This window comes from Ambystoma mexicanum, chromosome 6q, assembly GCF_040938575.1.
Source record: "Ambystoma mexicanum isolate Mex_15411 chromosome 6q, UKY_AmexF1_1, whole genome shotgun sequence".
Classification (NCBI taxonomy): Eukaryota; Metazoa; Chordata; class Amphibia; order Caudata; family Ambystomatidae; genus Ambystoma; species Ambystoma mexicanum.
This window is the reverse complement of record NC_090937.1, coordinates 1,389,955-1,410,642: the sequence shown is the minus strand read 5'-3', so window position 1 is coordinate 1,410,642 and position 20,688 is coordinate 1,389,955. Positions and strand designations below refer to the sequence as shown.

Here is a 20,688-nt window from a genome sequence, read left to right as displayed (position 1 = left end):
GGAAATCACAAAGCCAAGCAACTTGCAAATATACTTTTTCTGAATAGTGGAACACTGGTTCAAGGAATAGTATATACCTCTACTACCTTTGTGATAAAAGTTATACTAGGCGAGTAAGACCTTTTTGGTGTAATATACTATTAGTTGCTTGTCAGCTCAGTGTAACAGTCTAAGATAAGCAAGTACTCTTTACACTAACAGCAAGTCAGGCAAAGCAAGACTCAATTGGGGACACTCGTACATCTGTCCTAACAGGAATAGTAAAGTGAAACCAGCAGCATTACTTTTGGAGAAGAGGCACAACCAATTCACAGGTCAGTAACTTAACCGTACAGATACTTTTCAGAATAGTGCAACACACATTCAAGCTAAGTACGAACTTTTGTAACTGCACTCAAAGTTGGCTGGTAATGTAAGTAACTTTTTCCAAAGGTGTTATTCTTTTCAAGGCAGAACCCTTTTCTTATCCAGTCCTTCCCTTATTCAATAGCATGAGTTCATTCAGAGGCACTAGAGGGACCCTAGTAGTCTAGGTGCCAGGTGTAGACTGGGTGAGACAGGGTTCAGTTGCAGGCAAAGTCAGAGTTCCAGAGGAAGACTGTTAGAACAAGTAAGTATTTCACTTTAAAGTTAGTTGAGGGTCCAGGGTCTTTAGAGAAGGCACCCTGTGAGGATTCCGCAGTGGGCCTGGGTTAACTGGATGACTGGCCTCCCAATCACAGAAAACATTCCAAAAGCTATACATAAATCTCAAAGGCTTAAGGTAGGTAAAATACCCCAGCCAGCATAGTACGTCAGCACAGAAGAAGAGTTGCAGCAGGAAGACATCAGGATCTGCAGCCAAAATCTGTTGATGGATTCCTTTGTCAAGAGGACGGAAGACAGGACTTTGGATGGACTTTTGCAGCAGGGGCCAAGGCTCCAGGCAAGAGTTTCCTCGTGCCTGGGTACGGCTCTGTGGATTTGGCACCTTTTCATGAACACAGAAGAAGACTATATCGCAGGTCGGATTCTCATCATTTGCAAGGTCCAGCACTCTGGTGAGGGGACTTTTTCTGCTCTAAATTGTGCCTCTGGCGATCCAGCAGGATGGCCATAAGGTTTCAGCAAGATTCAGAATTCTGAAGACTGCACCGCACAATGGGTTGAGGTCCCAGGGTATTGGTGTGTTGCAGCCCGCCAAGGTTGCAGCACGCATGGGATGGCTCAAAAAGCAGGTTGTCTTGAGTCTAGTGGGTCTCGCCGAGCGCTGGGTTGGAGTCGTCGTTTTCGGAGTCCTCTTGGTCGATTGGAAGGAAGGGCTAAAGCAGGCTCTCCTGTCGCTGGAAATTGTCTCCGCTGCGGTTTCATAGTCTTACTCTTCGGTTCCATTGGTCGACTACATCTTCAGCTTCCAAGTTCAGACTTTATTCAGGAACCCAGCCAATCAAACAGCCTTTAAACATTCAGACTTGGGGGGGGGGGGGGGGGGGGGGATGCGGAGGGGGGGGGATGAGGGGGAGGGGGGGGGGATGAGGGGGGGGGGGGATGAGGGGGGGGGATGTGGGGGGGGGGAGGAGGAGGGGGGGATGAGGGGGGGGATGTGGGGGGGGGGAGGAGGAGGACGGGATGCGGGGGGATGTGGGGGTGGGGGGGAGGGGGGAGGAGGGGGAGGAGGGGGGGATGATGTGGGGGGGGGGATGTGGGGGGGGGGATGCGGGGGGGGGATGCGGGGGGGGGAGGAGGGGGGAGGAGGGGGGGGAGGAGGGGGGATGCGGGGGGGGGGGGGGAGGGGGGAGGGGGGGGGGAGGGGGGAGGGGGATGCGGGGGGATGCGGGGGGGAGGGGGATGCGGGGGGATGCGGGGGGGAGGGAGGAGGGGGGATGAGGGGGGATGCGGGGGGGGGGGGGGGGGGGGGGGATGCGGGGGGATGCGGGGGGGAGGGGGATGCGGGGGGATGCGGGGGGATGCGGGGGGGAGGGAGGAGGGGGGATGAGGGGGGATGCGGGGGGGGGGGGAGGGGGGGGGGTGTTGGCTGTCCTTTCAGGACAGCCAGCCTTCCAGTTTGAACTAGATTTTCACAGACAGGCTAGAAGACAAAGGGTGCACAGTTTTGGACTTCTCCTTGCTTCCTGCCTTCAGACACTCTGGAGCCTGGGCCTGGAAGCCACAAGATTCCTGCCGAAGATAAAGTTAATGCAAAGGAGTTTCCCACCCTGGATGTCTGCAGAAGGAACAAGAAAGCTCAAACGCTAAAATGGCAAAAGAAGACCGGGGTAATTTTGGTAAAATGAGCACCCATGGGTGCCTTTTTCCGGGGCTGTGCAAACAGCCCGCGGTAAGCATGGACCGAATTAATAAAGGTTCACTGCCACCAACCATTAAAGGTAAGTTTGTTCTTGTAACAGAAGTTACATTTAAAATGAGAAAGGGGATACTCGGTATCTCCCCAGCACTCCACATAAGGTAGGGGTTGCTGGTCTCGCCTAATAAAATGTAAAATGGATCCAAAGGTCCTTTCTACCCTTGGGAACTGTAGTTCGCACAAGGTTAGCCAGAGAAAGTTAAAAGGGAAACGCATAGGGCAACCCAGTAACAATGGTCACTTATTGCCAAAAAATGGTCAATAGGATAACTTTTAAAATACACTATAGGGAGTCCTACAAATGACACCCATAAAAAGAGTAAAATGCTCTGTGTGGATAAAGATTCCCACACACTGAAGTATAGAGAAAAATAATATTCTACCAGTCTAGTAAAAAGTTCTGGGGTTGACGCAGGTCAGGAAGTTTTATCATTGATATGAAAATCTGGTACAACTTTGTTTCATAGTAATTTTTTTACGACTGACTTTAAGGGTAGATAAGGGGTGGGGGTTGCAAATAGTTAAAAATAGGTGGGGGATGGGGGAGTTTTTGTGCAGGAACCCCCAAATATTCGATGACCTTTTTCATAATTGTGTACTCTTTTAAAAGGCAGTCATTAAAATGACTGACCATGAAAGAACATAGAACCAAAATCTTAACCAACAGGTTGCAATCCATTGAAGGAAAAATTACTTTAATATTTCAGTTGACACTCCCTCCTCCCACAGATGCCTTGTAGCCCTCCCAACCTGCCCACACGTTCTCTAAGCAAATAAAAACTGGGGTGAGAAACAAAATGTACGATCCATTTATTCTGTTACTCTTTGCATACCATTTTATCTTGATTGCTGTTTTTAGCCGTTGCTGTTCAGTTCCCACAAGGTGTTCCTAAGCTGCTCAGCGCAGGGGATTGAGTGTACAAGAAGGTAATGGGCCATTGTGTGGGCTATTTATGTGGCAGGAAAAAATGAGGGGTGGGAGGCACTAACACGTCATAAATTGGTTACTAATGTATAAAGGAATATTGAAACCAGTATGAAAATATGAATAGACTTCAGGTCCAAAGGGGCGAATGCCACGAGGCCACTCGGGACTGATTAGACACTAGAAAAACGAAACCGTGTTACACGGTAGCTCCACATGCACTCCAAATGGGATGATATCCCTGATAACACTCAAAGGTCTATTTGCCAAGCGACCCCAAGGGTGGGATATACAGGGGAGTATGGATATAGACCTAATCAGTTTATTTTAACGATCAAGTATTTCACAGTTAGTACATATAACTCTCAAGGGGAGAGTGAGTCTGATTCTGTAACAGAACTAAACTGGCGGTTTGGCCAGTATTGTAACTCAAATTACTTTCCAAAAGGAATATACACAGGTTTTTATTAACACGAAAAACACAAAGAAGTATAACAATATTTAAAAAAAAGTCCAAAAAGCCTTTTCAAATAAATTGCAGATGACTAGTGTTTACAACATTCACACTAGACCATTTTTGAGAATTCATCAAAGCCCATAAGACCCATTTCAAACAGCACCATTGAGTTCAATCAAATGCAACGCGTTTCCGATTACTACAGAATCCATCCTCAGGGCTATGGTGACTATTCGTTCCAATTCTTAAAAATATTTCACATTCAAATCTCTAGAAAATAACAGCACAATCACTAAGAGTTTGGATGTTTTACCACAACTAAATCACTAATAATATAGGGAGGACCACAAACCTCGTAGTCCATCAACAGTAGTTGTCAGATAGTAGAACCAGACTTTGCGGGACCACAATGCACCCCTGGGTCCGGTAGCAGGTAGGTGTAGAACTCTAGGAAATCAGATACCCTATGGGGAGGGAAAGCAGATGTGTATACATTAAAAAGGGGAAACCTCACTGTCAAGTAACATGAGGCCCCTGGGGCCTCAGTCAATCTCATATGCAATTGGCACACCATTTATGACTCAGAGCTACTCAGAGCTCAACATAAAACAACCCTTGAGGGCATACTGTGCAACTCAATCAAACCCAAAAAGGGGCTCCTAATTCAGAGGGTCAGGCCAAGAGGGTCTCCAAGATGGCGGCCGGTGACACTTGCGCGCATGCGCGATATCGCCATGGCAACCTATAAACATAAGATACAGACGGCCCCGCGCTTATGCGTCGGACGGCTGGTTTCTCGGATACACAGCGAGGTGAGTGCTCGCACGAATGCTTCCCTTTGTTGTGAAGCAGGTATGAGTTTGGAACTCCTATTGAGGTTCGAGTGTCATGGGACGCTCGTATTGTTTAGAAGCATAGGTGCCCAACGCTGTTATGTCGAGTCATGCTTCCTTACGCTAAACGTTCGTGTTGAGTTATGTTTCTTCACGCTAACGTTAATGTTTGTATTATGCCACAATGCCTTAGTCTGTAATGCGGCCTTGACTGCTCACTTGGGGGGGGGGGGCTGACCCTCTGAATTAGGAGCCCCTTTTTGGGTTTGATTGAGTTGCACAGTATGCCCTCAAGGGTTGTTTTATGTTGAGCTTCGAGTAGCTCTGAGTCCTAAATGGTATGCCAATTGCATATGAGATTGACTGTGAGGCCCTAGGAGCCTCATGTTACTTGACAGTGAAGTTTCCCCTTTTTAATGTATACACACCTGCTTTCCCTCCCCATAGGGTATCTGATTTCCTAGAGTCCTACACCTACCTGCTACCGGACCCAGGGGTGCACTGTGGTCCCGCAAAGTCTGGTTCTATCTGACAACAACTACTGTTGATGGACTACAAGGTTTGTGGAGCTCACTATATTATTAGTGATTTAGTTGTGGTAAAACATCCAAACTCTTAGTGATTGTGCTGTTATTTTCTGGAGATTTGAATTGTGAAATATTTTGAAGAATTGGAACGAATAGTCACCATAGCCCTGAGGATGGATTCTGTAGTCATCCGAAACGCGTTGGCATTTGATTGAACTCAATGGTGCTGTTTGAAATGGATCTTATGGGCTTTGATGAATTCTCAAAAATGTTCTAGTGTGAATGTTGTAAACACTAGTCATCTTCAATTTATTTGAAAACGCTTTTTGGACTTTTTTGAAATATTGTTATACTTTGTGTTTTTTGTGTTATTAATAAAAACCTGTGTGTATATTCCTTTTGGAAAGTAATTTGAGTTACAATACTGGCCAAACTGCCAGTTATTTAGTTCTGTTACGGAATCAGACTCACTCTCCCCTTGAGAGTTATATGTACTAACTGTTTGTGAAATACTTGATCGCTAAAATAAATTGATTAGGTCTATATCCATACTCCTATGTATATCCCACCCTTGGGGTCGCAGGGCAAATGGACCTTTGAGTGTTATCAGGGATATTATCCCATTTGGAGTGCATGTGGGGCTACCGTGTGGTAACACACGGTTTCGTTTTTCTATTTATGTGGCAGCCATGTCGTATGCAGAGTTCAAGGTGGAGCGTTCAGTATGAAGGCTGCCTGTGGGAGGGGAATCAATATAAAGAACATTACCAGTAAGTGATTTCTTTTTCTTTCCATACATTTGGGGCTTTGGGCTTGGATGCAACTGCATTGAGGTTCTCTGCCCTATCAAGTGATTGAACCCCAATTCTGTCCCCTCAGGTATTAAATTGTGGAAAAGTAATGCAGATGGGTCTTTCAATGGTAGTCCTACACAAAACATATACTATACATCCGGATAGATTAGGTACTTTAAAACTTGATTGGCTTGCTTTTGCTGACAATCTTTTTTTTTTTTTTTTTTTTTTTTTTTTTTTTGACCGTACCCCAATTTGACTACAGAGTAAATTGTCCATCTTTATGCAATTTTCAGTTAAACATAATCTCTAGGCTAATGGTTCAAAATCTAAGATCGTTTTCTCCAAGCAAAGGCAGCCTAAAATAATGACCTGGTCATTGGGAGGTCAAACGATTGAGTTGGTCTCGTCGGTTAGATATCTTGGTTACAATCTTATTAACTCGGCTTCTCTTACCATGTGGCAACTTTCACTGAGGCACAAGATTCTTCTTTTTGTTGCCCATATGAAACGACTTCTCTACAATGTGTGCAGATTCTCTATCCTGCCAGCACTGCACTCTTAATGAAAATAGAACCTGTGCTTCTGCATTGTCTGTACCTCTCCCTTTTTTAATAAGCTACAGGCCCACCTTTGGAAAGAGGTGATGTCTCTTGCAATGTCAACCCCGAATTGTGGAATGTTATATTGCTAAAAGCCAGATATCAATGGAGACAGCTCCTCAGTTACTCTAATTCCTCAAACCAGTACAAAACTCTTTATATGTTGAGTTAAATACACTTATGAAGGAGCAACAGATTCTTTTCTATTCGTACGTTTGTGGCCAAGATGGCGGATTTGCTTGATACTATCGGGTCGAATGAGGTAGAACTACTTAATCGTCTGGGCGGGGTAGGGGGAACTAAACTAAAACTTAAAGTACGATTGGCTATGTACTCTCGATTCTATTCCATCCTATCAAACTTGTAAGTAATACTCCAAATTCTTGAGGAAAAGGGAGTATTTTTCAATGTACCGGTCTCGTTTCCCCTGCCCAAAAATGCACTCTATGTATATGCGCTTTAAGTTAAATCAACGTCCCACTAGGGAATGGACCACCCATTGGGGAGGACAATCTGTATTGTGTGGTAAAGCGGCAGAATGTCGCTTCTGCCTAGGGACAGATTCCATTGAAACACTTAAACATTGGGTCCTCAACTGCCAGGCACTCGCATCCAAGAGAGACATACCTGAAATATGGGGCATGTATGGACTCCACTGTCTCTAAGGGACTATTTTGGTCTAGTCTTATGTGGGGGGGAAAAGATTTCACGGATGCTTTCATTATGTCAATTGTCTGATGTTTTGGTTCATTTGGATGAATGATAGTGTGCTGCATTAATTACTTATTTTTAGAGTTTAGGTTATTTTTATTTTTTTTGTACTTCTACGGTTCAGAGTGTATTTTAAGTTTGTTGTCCCGAAAGGTTTTTATCTTGCTCACTTGTGTAAGGTTAAAATAAAACCAAATAATATTTTTTTTAAAACGACCTGCTTCATGTGATTGTCTGTTAAAGTATTCTGTTTTTACTCCCCAGCGCTTCATTATGATTCTGACCGAGCATTTGGTGAGATGTGAAACTGGAGGGATTGACGTAATAACCCCTTGGTATAAGAACTGTATAGAAAGGCTCCAGCAGATTTTCTTACAGGTAAAATATTTACTTTATCTTTGGCATTTGTGCCCTTTTGTTTCCCTGGGGGTATAACTTTCCAGCATGTGCACTTCAAAGCTATAACACCTTTGAAGAAACTGTTTATGAAAATGTCTTCCATTTTATTTGGATATTTGTCCTCATAATGCTGATATTCCACTACTGAACACTGCAAGTCACTTTGTAAGCATGAAGTCCTTGCTGCACCTCTCTGGAGGGGCCCTGGTAGTTTTTTTCTGTACTGTTACTTGGCAAACTAGACTTTTTCCCAAGTGAGGAACAATGTGAGGCTTCACCAAAAAGGCAAATCTTTAAAGATGGAAGAGCGGCTTACACCTAGGCATTCATATAAAAAACATTTGTTCCTTCTCTTTTGAGATCGAAATGGCTGGTGTGCCAGCACATGTTTCCCATCCTATCTGGTGTTTTCTAATGGATTCCTTCCTCCCACTGATTGCTCATGTTAGATACACTCCTACTTCCCGTGCCATTTCCTCCATACTGTGTGTCGTCCCTCGTTAGGGACTGGATCAGAACCTTTTTCACCAGAAAAAATTGTCTTCCCCTTTAAATTTAGATGAGCGCGGGGCCCTGGCAGCATGCCGTCCCCTGATTCTGCCCACCGGCGCCACTCTGCAGTCCTCTTTTCCACATCGACTGGAACGGACCACTTTCACCAGCGCTCCTGGGTTAGGCCTCCAGCCTGGTTATTCCACATGCTCTTCCCCCGGAAGACTCTTTCCTCCTTTTTTCTTAGGGATTGTCGGGGATAATAATCTGTCCTCTGGTGTCACACTCCTTCCTGGTGCATGTCGACAGCGGCGAGCTTCAGCAGGTGTCCGACATGCTCCTTCCCCACTTCAGATCCCCACGCCCTCCGCCTCCAGTGCCTTGACCCCTACCAAGGCTGGGATGGCTGTTCTGCGTGTGACGCATTGACCCTGCAAGCTCTGAAGAATCGTTTGGCAAAGGTGGAGGAAGCTGTTCGAAAGATCACCTGCAGAGGACATCAAGACATACGTGAGGAGGAAGACCAGGCCAAGGTAGGTGCCCTGTTTTCCTCTGCACCCCGCAAGAGCGACTCCTTCCCAGGAAAGCGCCCTAGTGGGGGGGGTCTTCCAGGTCCCTAAAACCAGCCAGGGGGACAAGGCTCCTAGAGCTAGCGGCCGAGGGGCCGCAAGGCTCTGGTACTGGGGACCTCTCCGATGGGCTTGGCTCTAACATCGGGCTCTCGCCCAAGGAGGCGCCTATACTCAGCAGTTGCACTACCTGTGACATGGCCGAGAGCACTCTGCCTTCCAGGTCTCTACCTGAGGTGGAGGGAAGGTCCAAACCTTCTCTTCTAAGCATGCAGGTGTTGACTGGGCCCAGCTCATCAGGCAGCACACAGCAGGCACGTGGCGCAGGACACGACGAAATGGGTGCCAAGCCAGACAAGATGGCAGCTCACCCGGAGCCACCTCCTTCAGGAGAGCAGGCATGGGACCGCACATCTAGATGGGACTTGACGACTCCAGTTACCTGGTCCATATCATACCGGACCAGATGGTCACAGAGCTGGTGCGCAGCCCCCAGCTTGGTGCGACAAAGACCAGCAAGAAGACAACAGCCACATAGCCTTCACCTGCATGCGAGGATAGGTTCTTTGAGAAGTTCCTTACCCTCATGAAATCACAGCAGATGGGCACCATCCTCCGGGGGTTTGGCGGAGGGGTTCGTCAAGGTCACGTTCCCTGAGGTCCAACCTCAGGCTCCACCATGGTCCAGACCCCGGTGCAGGTTCAGTCCTTGGTTCCCGTGCTAACGCCAGTCACGGTGGCTCCGCCTCTGGCAAAGCCCCCTCAGCAACCCCCGGCACTGCCGATCTGTTACGCCACAGCTGCCCAAACCCAGCACGGCTCCAGACCTGCAATCCAGACCAGGTCAGCGCCTCCGTGCAGCGCTCCCACGGAGGCGCTGACCTGGTCTGGATTGCTGTGACCTCTTCAAGCGTGATGCGCAGGATTCGAAACACCGACTGAACTGGAACCCCAAATCTGGCTTGTCTGGCCCGTAGAAAAATCTTTCTGTAGGTGGAGAAAGGGGATCAACTGACTGCAGAGTATTGTGACTGCTTCCCACCTCCCCTTTGCTCTTTTCTGACCAACTCCGAAATCCCCAATCAAGGCTCACCTTAATGTTTGAATGGATGAGCCCTCCATCCTGCTTCTGGTGCATGGGCGCGTATTTGACCAGTTACTTCACTGGTTTCGGAAGGCGAAGTGCCCTAAGTATGCAGTTTAAAAAGTTCCAGAGTAGAGTCTTCTCTTTGTTTGCTTTTCTTAACCTTTATTTTCAGGTGCAGAGTGGAAGTGATGCTTCGAGGGATATTGCCGGAGATCAACTCAGGTGAGTTTGTGATAAAATGATCCCTTTAAATGTCTTTGAATCACTCTAGTAATGTCTTTCTTTTTCCCCCCTTAGGGGCTGGGGTGCGGTACCAGGCCAAGAAGTGGCGCCGACCCGAAATGAGGAGTGGTTCCGTCAAATATGGCCAGGTAAGTCTTGTGACGGAAAATCAGGCTTTCCTCATTTGTTCCTCTTGCTCACCTTTTGTCTCTTCTTCTCCCCTGCAGGTGCAGGGATGTGGCAGAATGCCCAGAAGGTCGCGGTGGATAGTGAAGAGCCCTCGAGGCAGGTGAGTGATGCGCGGCGCTGCTACAAGTAGCGCGTTGCTTTTAAAGAATGGCTATCTTCAGGATCGCTGGCGTGATGAATTCCGTAGACAGGTAGGAAATTAGATTAAGTTCTTGGTTTTCACCTTTTTTTTTTTTCCCCCCTTCCTTCCTTTCAGGTATCCCAAGATCGAGGTGGGCGTGGCTGGAGGCAAGATGCAGGAGCAGGCACGGTGAGCTTTCAGCTGCTAGATGCAGAGCAACGCGAAGCACGTGTGGCAGTCCGGGCGTGGTTTAAATGGCCTTGGAAGAAGTTCCAGGTAAGTATTCTTCCACGGTCCCCACCCAAGTAAAATAGTTCCTTTGATAAAATAGTCCCTCCTAAGCCTCATTTGGCTTGAGGCTTCATGCAGCATGGTCTGCGTCAGGTAAGTGCACCAAACACCCTCTTTTATGAGCTTGGCACCAGGACTGATGTCCAACATGAGCCTGGCGCCAAAGGCGCCAGGACAAAGTCCAAAGAGCCCCTATTAGGGGCTGCTGAGCTTTTACCCGAGGGCATGATGCCTGCTCCTGGGGGTGCTGGGCCTTTCCTGGTGCTCCGGGGGTAGGCATCATGACAGCAGGACACAATGGGCGACACGGACAAGGATCGGGATACTGCCTCGTCAGCGAAGGCTTTCCACGAGAGGCTGGTGGGTGTGGCAGAATACCTGGGCAACCCGTAGCCACAAATTGAACAACCTGAGGCGGGGGTCCTGGCTGAGGTGCTGACCATCCATCCTACCTCAAGGACTGGCATCCCTCTGCAAAATTATGTAGAATCCCTGGACAAGAAGGGATGGGTAAAGCCGTGCTCTGGGCTGTCTACCAATAAATGACAATGGATAGACAGGCGGAGGGGGACTCGTTCATACTGTTGGTGCACCCCCAACTGCATTCCTCCGTTATAGCTGCAACCTCCCTTTACTCCAAACCGCAGTCTTAATCGGCACCCACCTCAGCACTCCTACGGAATGAGGAAAAGCTTTTTGAGTCTTACGGTAAAAAGATCTACTCTAATGCCACACCTGCGCCAGGCCAACGCAGACGCCATGTTGGTTGCAGTGAATCAAAAGCTTTGGAGGGAGATTGCGGACTTCCTCCCAGAGCAGCCCACACATAGTCATGCATGATTGAAGGCTGGGTTGACTGAGGCCAGAATAGAGGCCCAGGATATCATGGAGTCTACTGTGGCGCTCATCGACACAGCGGGTAGAGCTATCTGCATCACCACTGATGAGGACAGCGTGGCTTAAGGGTGGCGGCAAAAGTTTGCAGACCCATCAATCCGCTCAGTAGTGTCCACAGGCTTCCGTCTGCCGATTCCTCAATTTCCTTTCCTCCCCCATATATTGGGAAGGCAATTCTTTTGGCAGAAATCTGCTCGCTTATCGTGAGTCAGGTGGTGGAGGAGGTTTCAGCTTCACAGCGAGGCATGGGCTTCTATTCCCGGATATTCACCATTCAGACAAAAGAACCAGGCTGGCCTGAGAGGAGTTAGACATCTTTCTTGAACCTTTCCCTACCCCTTCAAAAGTTCAAGATGGTTACTCCAGCACTCATTGCGGAGACTGTGCTGGGGAGACTGGATGTGCTCTCTGGATCGGAAGGATGCTTACCTGCACGTCCTGATTTGGAAGCCCCATCGTTCTTTCCTGAGGTTCAGGATCATGGACTTTCATTTTCAATACAAAGTCCTACTTTTTGGCCTTAATTCGACCCTGAGGGCCTTTACAAGATTCATTAACTCGGTAACAGTCCTGCTCAGGCTGGAGGGCCACCACCTGTATGATATATTTTATTTGTATCGCGCTCATACACAAGTGTTTCAGAGCGCGACGAGGCAGGGGAGGGGAACAAGGGAGAACAAAACGATCTTACGAGGCCCAGTGACATTGAGAACGAGCAAGTGCAGGGGAGAGGGGAGGTGGAAAGTGCGGGGGTCGGGGCCGTGCTGAGCAAAGGATTAAAAAAAAAAATAGTGGTAGTGCAGCCAGCATGTGGCAAGTGCTAGGTTTAATGAACAGACAGGGGGTTGTCTGGTAAGTGCGGAGAAGGGGGGGGGGGGCGACTGTAAGGTTTGCGATACAGACCCAAGTGCAAGGGTTGCCAGGAGGCAGTGCGGGCAAGTACCTGGGCCCGAAATCGGAGGGTAATCAGGTGCACAATGCCGAGCAGAACAGATCAGCAGGGGAGAGGAGGCAGAAGCAAAGAGGAAGGTCTTGAGGTGCTTCCGGAACCGGATATGGTTCTCCAAGTTTCAGAGTGGCAGGGAGGCTGTTCCAGAGGGAGACCCCAGCTGAAGGCAGATATCTACCCTATGTCTGTATACATACCTCAACGACTGGCCAGTCGAAGCGGAATCTCCAGAGGCTGTACAGCGCACAGTTTCAGCACTTATGCACATGCTATACGATCTGGGTTTCTCAATCAACCTCAAGAAGTCGCAGTTACTCCCCACTCAGTCCTTAACATTCCTGGGGCTAATTTGGTATACAAGGGTGGAGAGGATCTTCCCCTTCGGCATACAAGATCACAGCAATCGGGAAGGCCACCAGACATTTTATTAGCAGACCAGCATGGTGGTTCCAGCACTTGCTTAGAATAATTGTGGCTTGTCTCTTGGTGGTGTAGCACACAAGACTCAAAATGAGGAGGCTGCAGCTGCATTTCTCAGCCTCTTGGAATCGGGAAAGCGTCTCCTAGCAGCTCTAGTCTGCATACCACAGCACCGACACCCAGACCTCAGTGGTGGAGTGCAGAGACCAACCTATTGGTGGGCAGACCGTTCATGCAGCATTCCCCATAGGTCAACATTACCACAGACTCTTCCCTAGAGGGATGGGGGCTACACTGGACAACCACATTTTCCTTGGAGTATGGTCACGACAGGAAAAGCTGGAACACATCAACTGGCTCGAGATGGCCCTCTGGCTTGCACTCAAAGCATTCCTCCCCATTGTCAACAGCAAGTCTGTCTGCATCCAGACAGACAGCTCCACTTGCATGTATTAAATCAACAAGCATGGAGGTACCAGGTCCCCTCCACTCTGCCGGCTTGCCATAAACATTTGGGATTGGGCACTTTCAAACAGCATTTACTTATCAGCAGTCCACCTGCTGGGTAAGTCAAACCTGGAAATGGACAGACTGAGCAGGCTGGGGATAGACAACTGAGTGGCAGTTGAAAAAAGCGGTCCTGAAGGGGATCTTCGACAGGTGGGCCAAACCCAGGTCGACCTATTTGCCACCATTAACAGGAGGTGCCCTCAATTTGCTTCCTGGCTGGGACAAGGCAGGCGATCTCTGGGGGGATGCCTTGCAGATCCCATGGAACGGCATGAATGCTTAAGAGTTGGCTCGCACTCCATTGATTCACAGGGTCATCTGCAAGGTCATCGAGTCGCAGGGCCTTCAACTTTTCTGATAGCACCATGGTGGCCAGCGAGACCTTGGTTCTTGGATCTCCACTCACTGTTGCACCAGCCTCCAGTACACCGCCCGCTGGGTCCAGCCCACTTACTCTCCCAGCAGGGGGGGTCTCAGTGGTTCACCCCGCTTTTCAGAAGTTAGCCCTGGCAGCTTGGTTCCTGAGCAGGTCACCCTGAAGCATCTACACTTGTCACAGGACAACCTGGCTATCATACAGGGGGCAAGAAGCGACTCCACCAGGTGTCAGTACTAGAGAAAGTGGACCAGGTTCTGTCACTGGGCCAAGATTGATCCACTAACATGCTCACTGGATGATGTGTTATCCGAGGGGCAACTCTCCTCCCCAGGGCTGCATTCTGTTGTAATCGTCCATAGAGTAACGTACTCATAGTCCCCTTTCCTCCATACGTCCCACCATCCTCCCCCGTAACATCGGTGTCATTCGGCAATCATAATATTGTCTATGCGTCAAAGGGGACTGTAGAGTGGCGCCGGTAGGCAGAGTCAGGAGAGCGCATACTCCCATGGCCACGCAGATCAAAACTTAAAGGGGAAGACCATTTTTTCTGGTGAAAAAAGGTTCTGTCTCCAGTCCCTAGCGAGGGACGCCCCACCTATGTCTGTACTAAGCAAACATTCTGCAACAGTGCCACAATGCCCAAGGGCCTCTGTGCGCTATATAAATTCAAATAAATAAAATGCAGTAAGGAAGAAAGAGGACTACGGTCTAAGAGTGAGTTAGTCACTACAGTGAGTAACTTATAATTTTTCTCTCCAGGCGCCCGCTAACTTGGGGAAACTTTTTTAGCCACCAGTGGCGCAGTGCGACTTTGCGCTGTTCCACGGCCAGACTCCGAACATGTCTCGCCTAGTGTATAGAATTGACACGCACTATGACCTAGTTCCTTTTTTTTCACACACTCCTGCTTTTGGAATGTTATCTACCTTTTGCAAATTTCTACTGTCATGCCTAATCCCTCAAACACCTGGGCTTGAGTCCTGCTCGGCCTGCGGGAGGCAAATATCCATGTGGGATCCCCACAGGTTGTGCCTCTTCTGCCTTTGGAAGGACAACACAGAGGATTGTAGCTCCTCCCAATCAAGGCACTCTAATGTCCTCAAGTGCTTTTCACCTATTACTGCATAATTTGTGAGAAGACCAACTTCTAAATCCCCGGGTTCGGAGAATATCGTGGTGGGGGAGCCTGTTCAGGGGACGTTCTCTCGTTCAGACAGACAAGCATAGGAATTGGTTGTGCTCATCGAATGACTCTTACAGGCATACCTCTTCCTCCACGAAAAGTGGTATTCACTCCTGATCCAGGGATAGCTCAGAGGGTGTACAGCCTCTGAAGGAGCTGCCCTTCCCTACTGAATACTTTATGGATTGTGTCCTCCCACAAATTGCTCACTTTGGCGATCATTTTACAGTAGCAGCTTTCGTCATAAACTTTTTTGCCTTCGGGGGTCGCCGTGCAACATCTGCTTCGACACCTCTTGACCGCACTGTGCTTTAGGGTCAGCAGTGACCTTGAGGTCAATATAAATAGCCGGCCCGCAACCTCTGTTCCTTTTTCCCCAAGTTCATTTGCAACCTTTCACACCTCCAAAACAGGAACAGTTGGACCAACGCACTTTCGAATGGATTGTGTCCTCAACGTATTCCACATCTTTGACATGTAATGTCCGCAGCTGTGCATTTTGGAAAAATCTTTAGCAGAGGACGTCCTGTGTCGATGACGTTGGGTCGATGTCCCTCGAAGGCCTCCGTCGAGGGCGACGTCACCGGATGTTATAAATAGGACGCACAGCACCTGTAGCCTTAGTTCGTTTTTTTCTGTGAACGTGGTGCTTCGTAAAACTCGGCGCGCATCGTTTGATCGTTGAGCTCTTTTTCTTTGACCCCTCCGACTCCGCGGTCTGGCTTCAAGACGAAAATGTCGATCACCGACCTGCATCACATTTGTTTGTGGTGCTTGGGTGAGTCGCACGACACAGACAACTGTTCGAAATGCCAGTCGCTGACTGCCAAGGCCTTGCGGAAGGGGAAGCTCCAGCTAGGTGGGGGATTTAAGCCTAGTACCTCCCGAAAATCTAAATCGTCCATGGGGGTCTCCACCGGCGACTCAAGGGGTGACTCTCTGCGCCGGGAGGTGGCCCGAGGATCTCTGTCCCGGAGTGGTTCTTGCCATTCTTCTTCGTCCCGGCACTCTAGGAAGCGCAGTCACCGGTCGCCTTCCCCGTCCTCCTCGAATGGTGCCTCGAGGAAAGTGGCATGCCCGACAAAGTCCTTGACTCCGGAGGAATGGGCTGCCTTTAAGGAGCAGATGTTAGTGATACTTCAATCGCAGGGCACGGTTCCGGTCGTGCCTTCTAACAAAGCCGGCAAGGAACGGTCTCGTACCGTGACTCGCACCCCTTTGGGCTCGGGTCCGCGACTCACACCGGGAACCTTCGAGGTCCCATCTGGGCAAGGCTCAGCACAGTCGCAAGAGACGTGCCTCCAGGTCTCTGTCCTTGTCTCCAGCGAGACCGCTGCAACCTGATATGGGCTTGAAGCCAGCGTCGACTAGGTCGGCGCCGTGTCCGTCCGACTGAGACGTCGACGCTTTGCCGTCGACACCGAAGTCTTCGGCGCTCACGACGCCGGGGTTGTCGACGCTCTCGACGTTTAAGCCTTCGGCGCCCTCGACACCTTACTTTTGCCTGCAATTTGCCATTGGAGTACCCGGATATTGTGGATCCTCCTAGAAAGGCTACTATGAAGTCTGTGAAGCGGGTATTGGAATCAAGGCCTTCTTCTGTTCCCAGGCCAGGGTTTCAACTCCCTCTGGATGACATTTATGAAGAGTAAGAAAGATCTGATTTTGAGGACCCTGGTGAACTTGATGTGGCTCCAGTTTTTTCTGGTGACAGTCGATTGGAGGAGTTGAGGCAAACCTTCCATGATGCCAGTGGGCTGGACACTTCTCCGGGAGTGGAATTTGGTAGGCCTGCGCCTGGGGCTCATGCACCGTCTTCATACAGACAGCTCATGGCTAGGGTCTCGGAGTATCTGGGCTGGTCCAGTCCTGAAGACTTTGAACGGGATGATCTAACTGACATCTTGGATCAAGGTCCATCATCTAACCCGCTGTTAGTTTCATCTCACCTTACAGAAAAGGGTGTCAGCTGCTTGGCAGTCCCCGGAATCTCTTCCGGCTGTTAATTAATCTTTGACAAAGTACTGCCCTTCCGTTAGCTACCCCAGCTATTTATCTACTCACCCCACTCCTGAGAGTTTGGTGGTTCAGGCGGCTACGGCCACCTCGAGGCAGGCGGCGTACGCTACCATCCCTTATGATGGGGACGACAAGCGCTTCTATGGTTGGGCTCGGGAGGTATTTTCTGCTGGGGGGCATGGCCTTGAAATCAGCCAACTCCACTTGTGCCTTGGCAAGGTTCTCACACACTCTCTGGAACTGTTTATTTAGCAGCAGAGCATATTCCCGAGGGGGAAGAAAGGGATGGGTTTCTTGCTCTTGTGCAACACACCAAGGATGCCATGTGTGAATCCCTTCAGTCGGGTTTGAATACGGCCGACAGTGTTAGCCGCTCCATGTCTGCGAGCACCGTTATACGCAGATTTGCGTGGTTGCGGAAGTCTGGTTTTGCTCCGGTACAAGCCCATCTTCTGAACATGCCCTTTGATGGCGCACATTTGTTTGGCAGCAAGGCTGACGAGAGCCTTGAGAGGTTGCAGACCTCAAACTGCGGCTAAATCTTTAAGCACAGCTGTGCATCAACCTCCGCCTTTTCGTCCTAGGGGACAGCAATGGAGGGGAGGTTCTTTTCATTACTACTCCTTTGGTAGAACTAGAGGGTGCGCCAGTGAAAGGGGCCAGCGAAAAAGTACCCGTGGTGGTCGGGGGGGAAATCATGGTGCCAAAGCCGCTCAGGCTGCTGCCTCTTTGCCTTCAGGCACTGCCGCCTCCAAATAGTCATGAGGTCATGTCCCATGGTTCGCCGGTTGGGGACAGACTAAGCATCTTGAAGAATGGCGAGCCATTACTTCAGATGCGTGGGTTCTGGATACCATAGCACACGGCTACTGCCTTCCCTTCCTTAAGCGGCCTCGCGACAATCCACCGGGGAAACTCTTTGAAGCTTTCGGATCCGCTCCTTGCACAGGAAATCTTAACCCTGCTGGCAAAAGGCACTATAGAACTGGTGCCTGTAGCGGAGAGGAACAAGGGATGGTATTCCCCTTATTTTGTGATCCCAAAGAAAGACGGGGGATTGAAACCCATCATGGACTTGCGTTGGTTAAACAAACTTCTCAGGAAGGACAAGTTCAAGATGGTTCCTCTTTCTCAAGTACTCCAGGCCCTTCAACTTCAGGATTGGTTGGTGTTCTGGACCTACAGGATGCTTACTTTCATGTGCCGATTCATCCCAAGCACAGAAAGTACCAGAGGTTTGTAGCTGGCGACTCGCACTTTCAGTTCCGGGTCCTGCCGTTCGGATTGACCTCCGCTCGAGGGTCTTCACCAAGCTAATAGTGGTGGTGGCAGCGTACCTCAGGCGAGGGGGAATTAAAGTCTACCCCTACCTGGACGACTGGCTGATCGGGGCACGCTCTCCCAAGCAAGCGTTGGATCATCTGTCTCACCTGCCACACCCTCCATAGGCTGGGCTTCTCCCTGAATTTCAAGAAGTCGCATCTGACACCGACCCAACTGCTCCAATACATCGGGGCTGTGCTAGACGCATCCTTGGGAAGTGCTCGCCTTCCAAGGTGAGGGCTCATCACATTGTGCAGATGGTGGACAAGCTTCAACATGCTTAATCTCCCGGCTTTCGAAATTTTTAAGGTTGCTCGGAATCATGGCATCCTGCATTTTTCTGGTGCCAGAGGCCAGGCTGCGGATGAGATCCCTGCAATGGGTCTTCAAGATGCAGTGGTCGCAGTTCTCCGGCAAGATGTCGGATCCTGGTCAGATTCCACTCTGTCTCCCAGGATCTTCTAACGGGAACCTGATGAGGGGGGAACCGTTTTGGCAACCGTGGCCGGAGGGGACTGTAGTGACGGATGCTTCCCTCACAAGATGGGGCGCTCATGCCATCGACTTGACAGGCAGCGGCCATTGGTCTCCATCGGAGTCCATACTCCACATCATTCTGTTAGAGCTGAGGGCGATCAGGCTATCCCTGAAGGCTTTTCTGCCCTCTGTATGGGGAAGTGTGTCCTGATCATGACGGACAACACAGTGGCCATGCATTACCTCAACAAAAAACGAGGGGGGGGGGTAGGGTCACTCCCGTTGTGCAGAGGGGCAATGCAGCTCTGCTTTTGGGCCATCCAGCAGGAAATTTCGATCTCTGAGCCGAAAATGCAGCGGCGGAAGCTCTGAGCAGGCAGAGCACCGTCTCTCGAGTGGGGGTTGGCTGAGGAAGTCCTTCAGGAGATCTTCGCCCTTTGGAGAACCCCGCAAGTGGATCTCTTCGCCACCAGTGTCAACCGGAAGTGCGAGAGGTTCTGCTCAAGGGAATTTCCTCCAAGAGGAGCCTTGGGTGACACGTTTGTAGTGGATTGGTCATTCCCACTGTTGTACGCGTTTCCGCCAGTCCCTGGCATTCCTAAAGTGTTGCGAGGTTCGGTTCCCACATGATCCTCATTGCTCCGGATTGGTCCAGGAGTGCGTGGTACCCGGACCTTCTAGAAATGTCCATCTGCCCTCCACACTGTCTTCCATACCGAGAGGATCTGCTCTCGTGCGTGCAGGGGGGGTAGTGGGGGAGGGCGGCGGGTCAGGTTCTCCATCCAGAGGTCAAGACTCGCAACCTTCACGCTTGGTATCTGAAAGGTTGAGGTATAAGGATTGGGACCTCCCGGATGACTTGATGGAGGTGTTGCGGCAACAAAATCCCTGTACCTTTGGCGCAAGTTCTGCGACTGGTGCAGAGGTCACAATGTGGATCTTTTTCAGTGCGCCATTCCTATTGTTTTCTTTTTTGCTTTCTTTGGCCCACAGGGGCCTTCAAGTTGGTACCATTAAGGGTTACCTGGCGGTGCTGTCTATCTTTAAGCGCTCGTCTGAAGAATGTTCTTACTTTAAGATTCCTTTTTGATTTCTCAATTTCTTAAAGGACTGACTAATGTGTTCCCGCCGTCCCCTTTCCACGTGCCGGTTTGGGATTTAAATTTGGTTTTGAAATTTCTCATGGGTGCTCCATTTGAACCTTTGCAGTCTTGTCCTTTGAGATTATTGTCCTTCAAGACTGTGTTCTTGGTTGCGGTTACTTCCGCTTGCAGAGTGAGTGAATTGCAAGCACTATCCTCTAAGCCACCCTTTACTGTGTTCCATAAGGGCAGGGTTGTACTGCGGGTACATCCTTCCTTTCTACCTAAGGTAGTATCTGAATTTCATTTGAGTAAGATGGTCCTTCCATCTTTCTACCCTCCTCCTCATCCTGGTAAGGAAGAGGAGTGACTCCATCGGTTGGATACTAAGAGCTCTGAGCTGTTAAATTTCTAGGATGTCCAGGGTCATAGTGGGCGATCAACTCTTTCTAGGATATGCTGGACACCGATTGGGTCAGGCTGGTACCAAACAGACCTTGTCCAGGTGGATTATCCTCACTATTACAGTGTGTTACCGATTGGCGGGTAAGGACCCTCCTGAAGGGTTGCAAGCTCATTCTGCTAGGGGCGTGGCTGCTTCCACCGCCCTCCAGGGGGGTGTTTCTGTTAGGAATATTTGTGATGCTGCTAAATGGGCTTAGCTTCACACCTTTAAGCATTATTCCCTGGATACAATCCATGGTCATGATGTGGCCTTTGGTAAGGCGGTTCTTTATTCCGCAATCTGATTGGGCACTCTAAATTCTTTTCCCTCCTCCATTTACTGGTACTGCTTTGGGAGTCTGTCAAAGATGTGGAATACGTTGGAGGGCACAATCCATTCGGAGAAGACGTTATTTACCAACTGTTAACGTTCTTTTGA

General features: G+C 49.5%; 1 protein-coding gene across 1 annotated transcript in view; it reads left to right on the top strand.

Moving 5' to 3' along the window:
- The window catches only part of NCBP1 (nuclear cap binding protein subunit 1), a 1,187,216-nt gene that overhangs the window by 1,045,786 nt on the left and 120,742 nt on the right, over positions 1-20,688 (top strand). Inside the window, exon 22 of the mRNA XM_069630359.1 lies at positions 7,458-7,571. Coding sequence (XP_069486460.1) covers positions 7,458-7,571 — 114 coding nt within the window. The remainder of the gene's footprint in view (positions 1-7,457; positions 7,572-20,688) is intronic.